This window comes from Sinohyriopsis cumingii, chromosome 1 (assembly GCF_028554795.1).
Source record: "Sinohyriopsis cumingii isolate HCF-2022 chromosome 1, ASM2855479v2, whole genome shotgun sequence".
Lineage (NCBI taxonomy): Eukaryota > Metazoa > Mollusca > Bivalvia > Unionida > Unionidae > Sinohyriopsis > Sinohyriopsis cumingii.
The window spans coordinates 186,470,547-186,486,202 of NC_142961.1; the positions used below are offsets into that span (position 1 = coordinate 186,470,547).

General features: G+C 35.5%; 1 protein-coding gene across 1 annotated transcript in view; it reads right to left on the minus strand.

Moving 5' to 3' along the window:
* LOC149808536 (RPA-related protein RADX-like) overlaps positions 1 to 15,656 on the minus strand; it is a 119,971-nt gene that overhangs the window by 25,602 nt on the left and 78,713 nt on the right. Inside the window, exons 7-12 of the mRNA XM_089978719.1 lie at positions 13,163 to 13,393; positions 12,202 to 12,281; positions 11,372 to 11,478; positions 7,478 to 7,612; positions 1,897 to 2,085; positions 21 to 142 (exon numbers count right to left, since the gene is read on the minus strand). Coding sequence (XP_089834845.1) covers positions 21 to 142; positions 1,897 to 2,085; positions 7,478 to 7,612; positions 11,372 to 11,478; positions 12,202 to 12,281; positions 13,163 to 13,393 — 864 coding nt within the window. The remainder of the gene's footprint in view (positions 1 to 20; positions 143 to 1,896; positions 2,086 to 7,477; positions 7,613 to 11,371; positions 11,479 to 12,201; positions 12,282 to 13,162; positions 13,394 to 15,656) is intronic.

Consider the following 15,656-nt stretch of genomic DNA (forward strand, 5'->3'; position numbering starts at 1 on the left):
TCAACATTGACATTCATTACCTCACAGTTCCTTGACTTTGTTTAAGTTGAACTTGGACCATAATGGCCTGTACCAGTACTCTCCTGCACTCCCTGTAACTAAGGCTTTGTACAAGACTAGCCCAGTCTTGACTAGGAGTCACCTATGATAAAACAGGAACAAACAATACTGATGTCATGACTTCCTTAAAGTGATAGAGTGGAAACATGGACTTTAAATATTAATGTTAAGTCTGCAAATTTGTATATGCAAAAACTCATAACACAGAACCTTTCACTCAGCCAAACTTATAACCATTTTTTAATAATAATAATAATAATAATAATAACAATGGCCTTATTTAAAGAGGGTGACACAATTAGCTAAAAACTAATCTACCTTGAGGCCCTCATACAAAGGAATTTATTCATTTTAGATGCATCTTTGAAGCCACTGGATATATTGGGTTTAGAAGAAGGAAATAGAATGGGCATTTCTAATCTCAACTGGAATACTATTCCAGAGCAGAGTTCCAGAGTATTGGAAACTTTTTTTAAAAAACTCCTTATTTGGTTTGGGAATTTTATACTGTTTGGTAGAAGCTAACAGTCCTACTGTATGGATTGCCAGTGAATCGTGTTGGGGCCAAATGCTAACAATCCAACTGTACAGATATACATTGAATGATGCTCGGTGCCAAAAGCTAACAGTCCAACTGTACAAACTGCAAGTGAATGGTGCTCAATGCAAAGACCCAACAGACCTACTTTATGGCCTGCTAGTGAATGGTGCTCAATGCAAAGACCCAACAGACCTACTTTATGGCCTGCAAGTGAATGGTGCTCAATGCAAAGACCCAACAGACCTACTTTATGGCCTGCTAGTGAATGGTACTCAATGCAAAGACCTAACAGACCTACTTTATGGCCTGCTAGTGAATGGTGCTCAATGCAAAGACCCAACAGACCTACTTTATGGTCTGCTAGAGAATGGTACTCAATGCAAAGACCTAACAGACCTACTTTATGGCCTGCTAGTGAATGGTACTCAATGCAAAGACCTAACAGACCTACTTTATGGCCTGCTAGTGAATGGTGCTCAATGCAAAGACCTAACAGACCTACTTTATGGCCTGCAAGTGAATGGTGGTGCCAGATGCCAAAAGCTTATAGTCCTACTATACAGTCTGCCAGTGAAAGGTGCTGGGTGCCAAAAACTAACAGCTCTATTGCATGGACTGTTAGTAAATGGTGCTTGTTGCCAAAAGCTAACAGACATATTGTACAGACTGCCAGTGAATGGTAGTGCTTGTTGCCAAAGGCTAACAGACCTACTGTACAGACTACCAGTGACTGGTAGTGCTGGATGCCAAAAGCTAACAGACCTACTGTACAGACTACCAGTGACTGGTAGTGCTGGATGTCAAAGGCTAACAAACCTACTATACAGACTGCTAGTGAATGGAGCTGGGTGCCTAAAGCTAAAAGTCCTCTTGTATGGCCTGCCTGTGAATGATGGTGCCAGATGCCAAAAGCAAACAGTCCAACTATACAGACTGCCAGTGAATTGTGCTGGGTGCCAGTCCAACTGTACAGACTGGCAATGCATTGTGCTGGGTACCAGTCCATCTGTATAGCCTGCCAGTGAACAGTGATAGGTGCCAATATCTAACAGTCCTATTGTACGATGTTCCCGAAAATAGTGGCAGATGCCAATATCTAACAGTTCTATTGTATGGTGTTCCCGTAAATAGTGGCAGATGCCAAAAGCTAATGATCAAGTGAAGTAGTTTTGCTGCAAGAAAGTATAAACTGAAAACAAGATGGCAGACAAAGTGCAAATAAGATGAAAACAAGATGGCAGACAAAGTGCAAACATGAACTGAATGCGAAAAGTTTAGTAAAATCTTCAACTTACAGTAAGGTCTTTGAATAGATTTTGGATTCCCTTAACTGAAGATGGGCAAACAGGATAAGGGAAGTATCCTCCAATCACAGAGCATTCGGTCAATTTCCTGATGTCCTCTGTCTCTGACCACCTGATGACCTCTTGAACTCTCTCAGCTGATTGAAACTTTATGTCTGCATTCTCATTAAATGGGATAACCTGACAAGTTATAAGAGTACAAACACGTATATGTATACAAACCACAATTATATATCATAGCTATTAAGGAATTAGTTCAACACATTGTGCTACGCATGAGAATTTAAATGAACATACATTACACATAAATACTGAAATAGCCATCCAATCAATGGGTCAAATTATACTCATGATTTCAAACATGTCTGAAACAAATCTTTAAAAAGTAAAATTCTGCCACGTTATCAAGACAAAGGTTCCACCAAGTTGTGGAAGGGCTGGGATTTCTACTCAATTATAACTGCAGGATACTAAAGGTTTACAATGTGGAAGGGCTGGGATTTCTACTCAATTATAACTGCAGGATACTAAAGGTTTACAATGTGGAAGGGCTGGGATTTCTACTCAGTTATAACTGCAGGATACTAAAGGTTTACAATGTGGAAGGGCTGGGATTTCTACTCAGTTATAACTGCAGGTTACTAAAGGTTTACAATCTGGAAGGGCTGGGATTTCTACTCAATTATAACTGCAGGATACTAAAGGTTTACAATGTGGAAGGGCTGGGATTTCTACTCAATTATAACTGCAGGATACTAAATGTTTACAATGTGGAAGGGCTGGGATTTCTACTCAATTATAACTGCAGGATACTAAAGGTTTACAATGTGGAAGGGCTGGGATTTCTACTCAATTATAACTGCAGGATACGAAAGGTTTACAATGTGGAAGGACTGGGATTTCTACTCAATTATAACTGCAGGATACGAAAGGTTTACAATGTGGAAGGGCTGGGATTTCTACTCAATTATAACTGCAGGATACGAAAGGTTTACAATGTGGAAGGGCTGGGATTTCTACTCAGTTATAACTGCAGGATACTAAATGTTTACAATGTGGAAGGGCTGGGATTTCTACTCAATTATAACTGCAGGATACTAAAGGTTTACAATGTGGAAGGGCTGGGATTTCTACTCAATTATAACTGCAGGATACGAAAGGTTTACAATGTGGAAGGACTGGGATTTCTACTCAATTATAACTGCAGGATACGAAAGGTTTACAATGTGGAAGGGCTGGGATTTCTACTCAATTATAACTGCAGGATACGAAAGGTTTACAATGTGGAAGGGCTGGGATTTCTACTCAGTTATAACTGCAGGATACTAAATGTTTACAATGTGGAAGGGCTGGGATTTCTACTCAATTATAACTGCAGGATACTAAATGTTTACAATGTGGAAGGGCTGGGATTTCTACTCAATTATAACTGCAGGATACGAAAGGTTTACAATGTGGAAGGACTGGGATTTCTACTCAATTATAACTGCAGGATACGAAAGGTTTACAATGTGGAAGGGCTGGGATTTCTACTCAATTATAACTGCAGGATACGAAAGGTTTACAATGTGGAAGGGCTGGGATTTCTACTCAATTATAACTGCAGGATACGAAAGGTTTACAATGTGGAAGGGCTGGGATTTCTACTCAATTATAACTGCAGGATACTAAATGTTTACAATGTGGAAGGGCTGGGATTTCTACTCAATTATAACTGCAGGATACTAAATGTTTACAATGTGGAAGGGCTGGGATTTCTACTCAATTATATCTGCAGGATACTAAAGGTTTACAATGTGGAAGGGCTGGGATTTCTACTCAATTATAACTGCAGGATACTAAATGTTTACAATGAGGAAGGGCTGGGATTTCTACTCAATTATAACTGCAGGATACTAAAGGTTGAAAATTTTCATTCTCATTTTTGCCCCTGACACAAAGATATAAAATAGGGATCATATGTGTTCTTTTTTTCTCTTGTATCAATGTTTGCTGAATCCCAAAGGGGTGGGAGTGTGTGTGGAACTGATGAAGCTCTGGACCCAAAGGATAAGGTTTCAGCATATCTGAGGAATTTGGTGAGCCTGGAAAAAAAAACGCATAATGACTGTTCCTACATAAAAATGGAGACCCCCCCCCCCACAAACCACTGAAAGACTTTGATACAATTTAGAGTTCCCAAGTGAAGGTACCAATATGGTATGCTGCTTTTACCTAATTATTTACCAGGTACCATCTGGTATGCTGCTTTTACCTAATTATTTACCAGGTACTGATCTGGTATGCTGCTTTTACTTATTTTTTCACCAGAGCAGGACATCCTCTGGATCAACTATGTAAAATGGTTGACACCTTTAAACAACTCACACAAAAGCCAAAAATGAAGATCAATTGAGAAATAACGACTTCTGCAAACTGTTAATCTTAACTTATGACATGTCTGATGAATAAAGAAACTACCAAATGCTGGCAGGTCTATACATGAAATTTCAGAGATTCTAAACTATAGTTTAATTAATACACAACAGTTACTGTGTTGCAGGCTGGTTCTAAATCCACTTTGCCAGCATCATTACTTCTTTTCCTTAGTGAATAAGGTATATTAGGGCAAAAGAATATACTTTTCTCTGCTCTGAAAATATCTTTCTGCATGACTAATGTGAAATGATGAGTGATTTCGTTTGAGTGTGGCATACCCATAACAACACACCAAAGCTTCAATGCCACCAGATATCTAATGTTGATAAATCCATACAGCCACATTTATGTACTTCACCTAACGATGCTGCACAACAGTTTTTATTTATGAACCCTCTCTGTCATTCATACATGTATCAATTATTAAGAACACTCTTTTTCATACTTACATGTATCAATTATTATGAACCCACTTTGTCATACAGACATATATCAATTATTAAGAACCCTCTTCGTCATACATACATGTATCAGTTATTAAGAACCCTCTTTGCCATACATGTATCAATTATTAAGAACCCACTTTGTCATACATACATGTCTCAATTATTAAGAACCCTCTTTGTCATACATACATGTCTCAATTATTAAGAACCCACTTTGTCATACATACATGTATCAATTAGAACCCTCTTTGTCATACATACATGTCTCAATTATTAAGAACCCTCTTTGTCATATATGTATCAATTATTAAGAACCCTCTCTGTCATACATACATGTACCAATTATTAAAAACCCTCTCTGTCATACATGCATGTATCAATTATTAAAAACCCTCTGTCATACATGCATGTATCAATTATTAAAAACCCTCTTTGTCATACATGCATGTATCAATTATTAAGAACCCTCTTTGTCATTCATGCATGTATCAATTATTAAGAACCCTCTTTGTCATACATGCATGTATCAATTATTAAAAACCCTCTTTGTCATACATGCATGTATAAATTATTAAAAACCCTCTCTGTCATACATGCATGTATCAATTATTAAAAACCCTCTCTGTCATACATGCATGTATCAATTATTAAAAACTCTCTCTGTCATACATGCATGTATCAATTATTAAAAACCCTCTTTGTCATACATGCATGTATCAATTATTAAGAACCCTCTTTGTCATACATGCATGTATCAATTATTAAGAACCTTCTCTGTCATACATACATGTATCAATTATTAAGAACCCTCTCTGTCATACATACATGTATCAATTATTAAGAACCCACTTTGTCATACATACATGTATCAATTAAAACCCTCTTTGTCATACATACATGTATCAATTATTAAGAACACTCTTTGTCATACATACATGTATCAATTATTAAGAACCCTCTCTGTCATACATACATGTATCAATTATTAAGAACCCACTTTGTCATATATACATGTATCAATTATTCTACAAGCTTCTGAATGGCAAGGTCAATCTAGATTGATTATCGAGTTATATGAAGGAGCTAATTAACAATTTTACAACACAGAAATTTTATGTAAGAAGTGTTTTAACAAAAATGAATCACAATGAAATCTTTCTTTGTTAAAATCTACTAATATTTGAATTTGGTATAAAAACTATAAAGATTATCAATTAAGTTCAAATGATAAATCTATACATTTAACAATGGTGTTATCAATGGAATATGGAGACTACTGTGAATTTACTGTCTTTCATGGTGTCAATTTCTGTGTGTTTATGACTGCTGCAAACCAGGAATTTAAAGACCTGATGAACAAAGATTCTGCAGGGGAGATAATTGGACTCGTTCAAGAAGCCACATATTTAAATATCAAAGCGTTCTTCTCTGCAAAAAATCATGAAAACTGATACCAACAAAATGACATGATTTCACAGTAACTACAAATGTATCCTGTCCATGACAGATGCCCGGCCATTGTCATGCAACTGAAGAAAAGCTTGGTTCAGTAAGCTTGGGCAAGTTTCTCAGTCAAACAGCATCTATTTAAACTGGGTCAAAGTTAGTTCGTAAATATTGAAAATCTCACTTGTCTTTGTAATGTAAGGCATCATATAAAATCTGGTTTCCATTCATTAAGGACATTCAAAGTTACGGTATATTCTTACTTATAAATTGAGACTAACTGCAAACAACATAGACCCTGATCTGCCACTGCATGTCCCAGCAAATCAGGGTCTATATTATTTGCTCAAATGATTACTCCTGGCAAACTGCACAGACCCAGAACTGCCGTTGTATTATGTGAAAAGAGATCAGGGTCTCTGCAGTTTGTATTTGGACTCGATGTAAAAGTGAGCAAATATGATACTGGGCAGAAATGAAGTTCATAAAGGATAGCATGTAACATGTCATGATGTCACAGATTAGCACTGGTGACACTATATGCTCCCTGCACAGAATATGGCAGGGAATGCTATTTGAATGACTAATTATGGAGTATCAGCCCTAAATATACAATCCTGCTAACTTAAAAAGAAAGTAAATTAAGACCACATGTGCATCATGTAAGGTCATGGTTCATACATCCATGGTAAGTTGTCATTCAGACATTTTTTTAAAGTTTTCTCAAAATTTCAAACATTTTCAAGTATTTCTTTCTATAGAAATTGCATTTGCTTACCACTGCATAAAACAGGTACAAAAATAGAAGATAAAATATGTACTCCATTTTGCAAACTACCTGTGCCATTTGTCCTTTTGATCCACCCAATGTTCTATTCCCTTAGAAAAATTCATGAACTTCTGGACAAAAATCATAGAGTTTTTCAACAAATTCAAGGACTTTTCAAGCACAGAATAACATTTTGAAAATTTCAAAGCAAACCCTAATATTCAAAGACTTTCAAGGTTGTATCAACCATGCAGCTAAACAAGTTCCATTCATATATAAATCAAGATATATTTACCTTCATTTAAATACTTACTGGTCATAATGACAATGTTTAGATGGTCACCTACATGGTCCTTACACAAATGTTTGACATTTCAAATCCTCTCAGATATCAATACATTAGGAAGGTGAATGACTCTTATGAACAGTGTCATTGTAGATTCAACGGATAGGTTTGTAATTCTAAATAGCAAAGTGTATGTATTTTATGTACCTGAGTCTCAGCAGTAGAAGTAAGGTACACATTTCGCTTTTCTCTGGATGTTGACATACTCTCAAGTCCCTGGATAACTCTCAAATGTCGACAAACAAGAACCTGACCAGGAACAATGTCAGGTCTTGCATGACCCTGAAAATATGTGTACATTCATGCTGTAGTTGCAAGAGGACCAAGTGGGTCTAAGATTATTCATCTGATTGACAACTGTCCTATAGCCAAACAAAGACCAGTTGGCCAAGAAATCCAGGTTGGGAGAATGCTTTCTGTATAAACTGTTCTAATGCTGTTCGCAGATATGAAAATAATTGTTGCAAGGTTTCTATGTTTTTGGCATCTACATCCATATTTTGAAAGCACATAAGCATCATTCGCCTAATACTAAATGGCATTTATGCCAGGATGCTTTATGTCAAAGTTGGTAAATTCTGTTCAGCATTTTCTTTTGGATAAAAGTTGTTTAATATTTCTTATATTTTTGGCAATGGTGACTATATCTGATAGCAGAGGAGTATATTTTGTGTAGATTTGAAATTCCTACATTCCAGGATACTCTTTGTTAAATTTGGACATATTCCATTGTGTGATTTTTTTGAAGTTGTTTTAACTTTCTTCAATCTTTTTGCAATGTCCACAATATTTGATGGCAGACCAACACCATTTACACAAACCTTTAAAGTACTTTCTGCCTAAATGCTTTCTATCAAATTTGGTAAAATTCTGCTGAACCATTTTCAAGAAGTTTTTATAATTTTTTCTCTATTTTTATTATCAGGGGCAGTATTTAAAGTCAGTTTAGCATCACTGTAAAATTCAACTGAAATCTGCTGAACAGCTGTGGATGAAATGAAAGTGTTGACAGACAAAGGACCATGAAACAAACTCAAAAGGAGGGGAAAGCCAGAGAGGCAAAATATTAGATACCTCTTCAATAATCAGTGACGTCCTCTTCATTCATTTATGTTGCCCTTCTCATCTTTAAAAGAACTGCCTCTCATTTCATCATCTGAACAATTACATTCCTCTAAATTAATTTTATACTATATTTTATACTATATTTTATACTGTATTTTATACTATATTTTATACTGTATTTTATACTATATTTTATACTGTATTTTATACTATATTTTATACTATATTTTATACTATATTTTATACTGTATTTTATACTATATTTTATACTATATTTTATACTGTATTTTATATTATTATATGCTCATTTTTTCCCCCATTAACTTTACATTGTCGGAATCGTTCACCATTCCCCGATACTGAATGCGTGCGACAATACACATATAGCATTCACGTGAATAAAGGAACTACTTTCTATTGTAAACAAGCAAAGACGCAGACACCAGCAGTTTTGATTTGTAAACAAATCATATACATTCGCGTAAGAGGCTCTTTACGTTGTGGTTATTTAAATTTGTTTCTGAATGAACTAAAACATGTTTCGTAGACTGTACACACACAAAAAGCCCAGCTGTTTTGGCACATTCCGCGTTGATACAATGTTACAGATTTAGGCTAGCTACATTATATAAAAGACGGACGATCATGTCCTTAAAATAACATACAACTGACAAGGAATATACTGTATTCTTTATCTGGTGATAAGAATGGCAAAATAAAATATACTTACAGTTTTACATCCTGAATTTCCTCAAAATGTTTTTTCTTAATTCTGCAAATCGGAATTACATGAGCCACATCATAGGTTTTCAATCTGGATTACACATTTCAAAAATGTGCTGTAATTTCTATAAGTGCAATTGCATCCTCCTTACTGCACTCAAAATGAAATACACATTAAATTCCATAGCGTTCTTTTGAAAATTGCAATTGAAAGACTTCATATTTTCCCATGTTATGATTTCAAACATTCAATGACAGAAACAGAAACACATTTGCAGACGTAAATACGCTTCTCCCGCGCCACTTCAATCTGATGAATTTCATGTATAATTTGCACAGATGAATCCAGTCCAAAATCACAAACTTTCATCGAATCGAAACAAAATACCAAAAATACATTCACTCCAGATCAAATGGAAAAGTCGTTGCAATGCGCATTCATTCACAATATGACTGCAAATTTCAATTTTAACTAGACACGCCATTTTCTTTCGAAAGTTATGTCGACCGCGCGATTAAGTTCAAATTTATCTGGGCGGAGCTATGTGCGCATTAATAATGATGTCATTTTGTAATGTCAAATCTGGGCTTGTGTATTTAGTTTGGAATACGGCATTCATTCATTTACGTTGTTTCTTGTAGTGTATTTTGTTTATATAATTTAACCTCCGGTTGAATAAAAAAATGAGCATATAATAAAAAGGTTACTGCATTTGTATGGGAAAATAGGAACTCGTTTTGTTGGAAGGATATACTGCACTCACAAGTTCGTGCAGTATTCATTCCGAAAACTCGTTCCTATTTTCCCTCACAAATGCAGTAACCTATAACTATATTTTATACTGTATTTTATACTATATTTTATACTATATTTTAATGCTAATACTAAACTAATAAAAGGCCACATATTCTCATTCAATGAAATAATTTTTACTTACAAAATTCAGCACACAAAATTTAGCACCTACGCATTATTCCACAAAAACAGCGGAGTTGTAGAAGTAGATCTAATTCACATTCTGGTCATTGTAAAGCCAACCTGTATGTATCAGGAACCATCAGAAGTATGATTATTCATTTTCTTGTGCAGTCATTCCATTAAAATGGGTAAACAATCACCCCCAGTACCAGTATCTAATATGGAAGCAATGCCCTATTTTTCATTCTCAAGTAAGTAATTTCCAAGGTCTTCTACTTATAAAGTACCTGCATTTCTATCATACCATCAGACATTATCAACTTCATTAACTACGTATTTAGAATAAAAAGTTTTGATATTTATCAAAGCACAAAGTAGTCTTGATCAATGAGAAGCTGGTCTGATTGCCAGTCTTGATCAATGAGAAGCTGGTCTGGTTACCAGTCTTGATCAATGAGAAACTGGTCTGGTTGCCAGTCTTGATCAATGAGAAGCTGGTCTGCTTGCCAGTCTTGATCAGTGAGAAGCTGGTCTGGTTGCCAGTCTTGATCAATGAGAAGCTGGTCTGGTTGCCAGTCTTGATCAATGAGAAGCTGGTCTGGTTGACAGTCTTGATCAATGAAAAGCTGGTCTGGTTGACAGTCTTGATCAATGAAAAGCTGGTCTGGTTGCCAGTCTTGATCAATGAGAAGCTGGTCTGGTTGACAGAGTCACAAAATCAGAATGTTTAGATGGCATAATGCCTATTCCATATGATGTCACTTAACTTTACTCCCACCACCCACCCATCAAAAAATATAAAGTTAACTAATGCTTTAGGATACAAAAACAAGGATGTGGAAAAGTCTAAATAGGTCCTATTTTAATTCATTACAATCAGGCTGAACACAATCATATACATCTCATCAGATTAGTAACGAGTAGTGACACTCATCAAGGATTTATTTCAAAAAGGCAATTACAGTATCATACAAATCTACATCAATGCATCCAAGGATTATCCTTTACTTTCTTTGCTCTTCTGTGTTCCACATACCATATAAACTCGCTTATAAGCCCATTTCAACTGCAAACTGCACATACCCAGACCTGCCATTCGCATAACGCACCAGTAGATCTATGTCTGTACAGTGTGTTAGGAGTTAAAAGGAGAACAAATAGCAGTGACCCTGAGCCATAGGTGCATAATGTTATGGCAGAACATGATCTTTGCTGTTTGCGGTTTGACTTGAGAGTATATATTATAGTAAACTCTAAGATTTTCTTCTCTGTTTAACCATTAAACTATCTTCCCAAGGGCAAAAAGTTACATAGATAGGAATAAAAACTATTACCTCAGCCACTCTGTACAGCTGTATGTAAAAGGAATTGGGACTTGTATCATCTCTCAAATGAATCCATAGCTTTATCCAAAACCCACCACTGTCATGACCATGTTTGTCTGAAGAAATTAAAGCAGAAAACATGATGGCTAATTTGCTATCCTACATGCTAATATGTATAAACACGATTAAAGGAGAACTCGATATCAGTGTTTCATAACCATGCAGCCCAATAACTCAAAATTCAACATGTAAGTCTCAAAGACCAAGACTACTTGTAAAATTGAACAAAAGTTTAACAAGGCCCTGAGGATATCAAAACATTTTCATGCTTAATTGGGGTAATGAAAAGACACTGACCAATTAGGCATCTTCATTGTAAGTTGAGTGTGAATTAGAGCAAAAGAGCATGTCAATCAGTTCCTGTATTCTCAAAACCTTTTTGACATGAAAATCTAGCTTTGTCATTAAAACAGAAATGATAAATTGCATAGATCTAAATCAATGGATTTAGCATAACAGAAGAGGAGATTGTACAAATTCCATGATAATACCTAAATGTACAAATATTGCTTAACATCAAGATCTAGTCAGATGGTCATCTTCTTGTCTATATTTATAATATCTGCTGAGTACAGAAATCAAATTCAAGTTCAAATTCTAATAACACTCACAATAAGAACTGAATCCAAGAACACACAAATTTTTTCATTTGTTTGTTTGCTCTTCTTGCTTACAACATTTTGTTGTCAAACATGTGCTGCAAGTATGAAAATTTGGAGAATGAACTTCAATTTTATGTTTAAATTTTTTAGAAATATGTGGTTTAACAATGAACTTACTCTGAATGGGCTCCCTCTCATACCTTCCTATATATGTGATGATTCCAATGACATCACACACAAAATTGTCAGGTAAAAAACTGAAATAAAAACTTTTTATCTTAAAACAACTCTTTATATTCAAAACAAGCATTCCTAATTTTGCAAAGTGAATGATAAATGAATTTAAAATCACTCTGCAAATAACTGCAACAGTAACTGACAAAATTTGTTTTAAAATACATGTAGCATTAGCATGTTCCCACTGCAGACCAAATAGTATAATAATTGAAATATTCAGAAGAAGAAAAAAAAGTGAAAGAAAAAAAACTGCCTTTGTGATATAAAAGTCTGATTAGGTCATCACTATATGCATACAAACATGCACACCAAATTTCATTTGTCCGGCCAGTGATTTTTTTTAAATCAAGTTAACAACAATCTTGTCCTAAAAAAGTCTAATTAAGAAAAACAAGGGAAAATTGAAAAAACAATCAATATGATGGCTTTCAAATCTAAACAGGTAACCTATTTGTCACTATGATAAAGTTGGTAAAATTTCATAACTCAATTTTTAAATAGCTGTTTTGTGCCTTTGCATACATGAATTTAGGAAAAGCATGGCCAGATGGCAGAAAAACAACATTCCCCTTTCTGTTATTACAAGGCTGACATATCATGAAGATTATCTGATCACCAAATTCTGAATTTTATTCAATTTTACAAGTTTATTCTATCTAAAGCATCTAGCTGCAGTAACACACTACCTCACCCCAGAAACATTTGGATTTTGACAGACTTGATGAAGGACATACACCCAATTAATATACAGCTGTACACAGATGTGATGACATAGTATATCTGTGCATGTCAACAATGAATTTAAGCAGCTGACCAAAAGCCAACAAGAATTCCCATTCATTTAAAATCAATGCAAATGCACACAGGTTTACCTTTCAAGATTAACAGACTGAATTTGTACCTTATTGACTTCCTGGAGAGAAAATTATATTGCACATCAGGTAGAGTCAGGTCATCTGGGACCACATCAGGATCCAAGATGGTAATCTCCGTGGCAGGATGATGGCTGTTGATATTAATGTCAATGTCATACAGCTCAAGGGGGTAATGAGCAGGCCTGAAGCGGGGAATTGTTTGAAAACTCTTCTTTACATTGTATTTTCTCAGCAAGAGAATACTTCCCTCTGAAATCCTGATGAATAAATTTACAATATGTCAAAAAAACTGCTTACTATAGATATTGACATCTCTCTGCTTTATTATTATTTTATATTCTTATGACTTTGACCCTAAGGTAGATAACCAGCCAGGGTGTGAGACATTGCCAACTCATGGGATCTTCTTGGGTAAGGTTCACTCAAAATCTCTTTGATCAGGAGGGTCCGATTCAAATCAAGGTCACACGAGGACTAGTACATTGGCCTGAGAGCAACATCACTAAAGAAAATACGTGCATTATTAATTATTTAACAGATTCCAGGTGTCAATGTCACAAGAAATAACTCCATGAGCCACATCGGAACACAGGCAGAGTGTTTGAGACACCTGTCTTAGGTGCTTGCAAAGTCAACAGCTGGACCAACAAATGCTAATAATGAAGGGACATTGCTGACAAATAAGACACACCAGCAAAATGGCACCAACAAATACTGAATGAACTGAAATGAATGCACATGATATGAAATAAGATGTCAAAATGAAATTAATGATAATACAAATGTCTTGTGGAGTTACGGTAATACTACAACAGAATCAAATTAATGATAATACAAATGACTTGTGGAGTTACGGTAATACTACAACAGGATCAAAGGGATGAACATAATTTGCAAGATATTGGAAACAATGCTTCCTTTGCATGATTATATGCAAATACCAGTATCCTTCTAAATGTACATAATCTTAGCTAAATGGATTATCTGAATTAAAAGGATTATCTTAATTAAAAGGAGCTGAAGACTTTTATTTTATCTTAACCAAGTTGATAAAAAAGTTCAAAATATATTCTGAGAAAAATATCTAAGCAATTTCCTTTACCACATATTTTCTATTGAAAAAATTCTTATCAAGAACTACATACTACACATGTCAAACTATTTAAAGGGAGGTAAGCACTCTAATAATTTCCTCTTAGAATAAAAAATTGAGTTATGTCAATTTGCAGATCTTGACTGTCCTTTCAGCATAGACCTTAAGAGCTAAATATATCTGAAACACAAACTATTCTTACCAACACAGAATAGACCTTAAGAGCTAAATATATTTGAAACACAAACTATTCTTACCAACAAAGAATAGACCTTAAGAGCTAAATATATCTGAAACACAAACTATTCTTACCAACACAGAATAGATCAACATAGGCTTTGAGGAATAAACTCTTTGAAACCAAAATTCAAGAGTAACCTCATCCCTTGTTATACCTGCACACAACAGGGTCCAAGAACAGAAACCTCACTAAAAGACCACAAGTAACAGAGGGATCTTAAAAGAAGTGAGAAAGGGATGCTATGCCCAAAAGGCATTGAGACAAACTGGTGGGGAGTGTGTAATGGTGCTTTCTAATGGCCGAATACTCAGTTTAAAACCACATTGAAAATAATTGTCAATAAATAGCTTTTCCCAATCAAGTTCTTCACTTTTATTTCCATAAATTACCTTTTTTTCAAGATAACCATCCTCTGAAAGATCGTTAACAAAATTACCTCAAGCAGGGAGGGCGAATCCGACATTTTGTCCAAACGTCATTTGGTTTAATTAATACTTTCTGCACTCAGCGGATCCGGTGTCGTCAGCGCCTGGTAAAAAAAAACGACGCGGTCGTCGGGGGATCGTCCAATCGTCATTTGGTTTAATTAATACCTTCTGCGCGTCGATCCCAGCGTCGTCAGCGTCCGGTAAAAAAGCGCGACGACCGCGTCGATGTCATCGCCCTCCCTGCTGCTAAGAGTTACAATGATCTTATAAACAGAGTGATCACTAACTCCTCCTCTTGTAGATCAATTAGGTTATTTGACTGATCGGTAAGTCTAAAATTAATTCTCGTTAAAAACCGATTATGGCATCGCATATAGACCGGATTAATCGGACTCTCAACGATTAAAAATCCCGGAGGGGCTGTTGGTGAAAATGAATAAAGGATATACCCCTGTTGAGCCTGATTTGATTGCTTGGTATCCACCTGGTAACTCCCTTCGATAACATCACACACTAGATTGATTGCTATCACCGATGCGATATTTACTTTGTATGGAGCAATATGCCTACCATCCTCTCCGTTATCGTGTCTGAGGATAGTTGATGGGGCGAGAAAATCATTAAGAGATTTTCTTAGTTCTGGTGCGTTGTATCCTGGAAACTTGAAATCGGGTAAATTGGCTTCTGTGATATTATACTCAGTTAGGAATTTTTGTTTATTATCATCGCTGTTAGCAGATATTGTTTTAACGATTCGT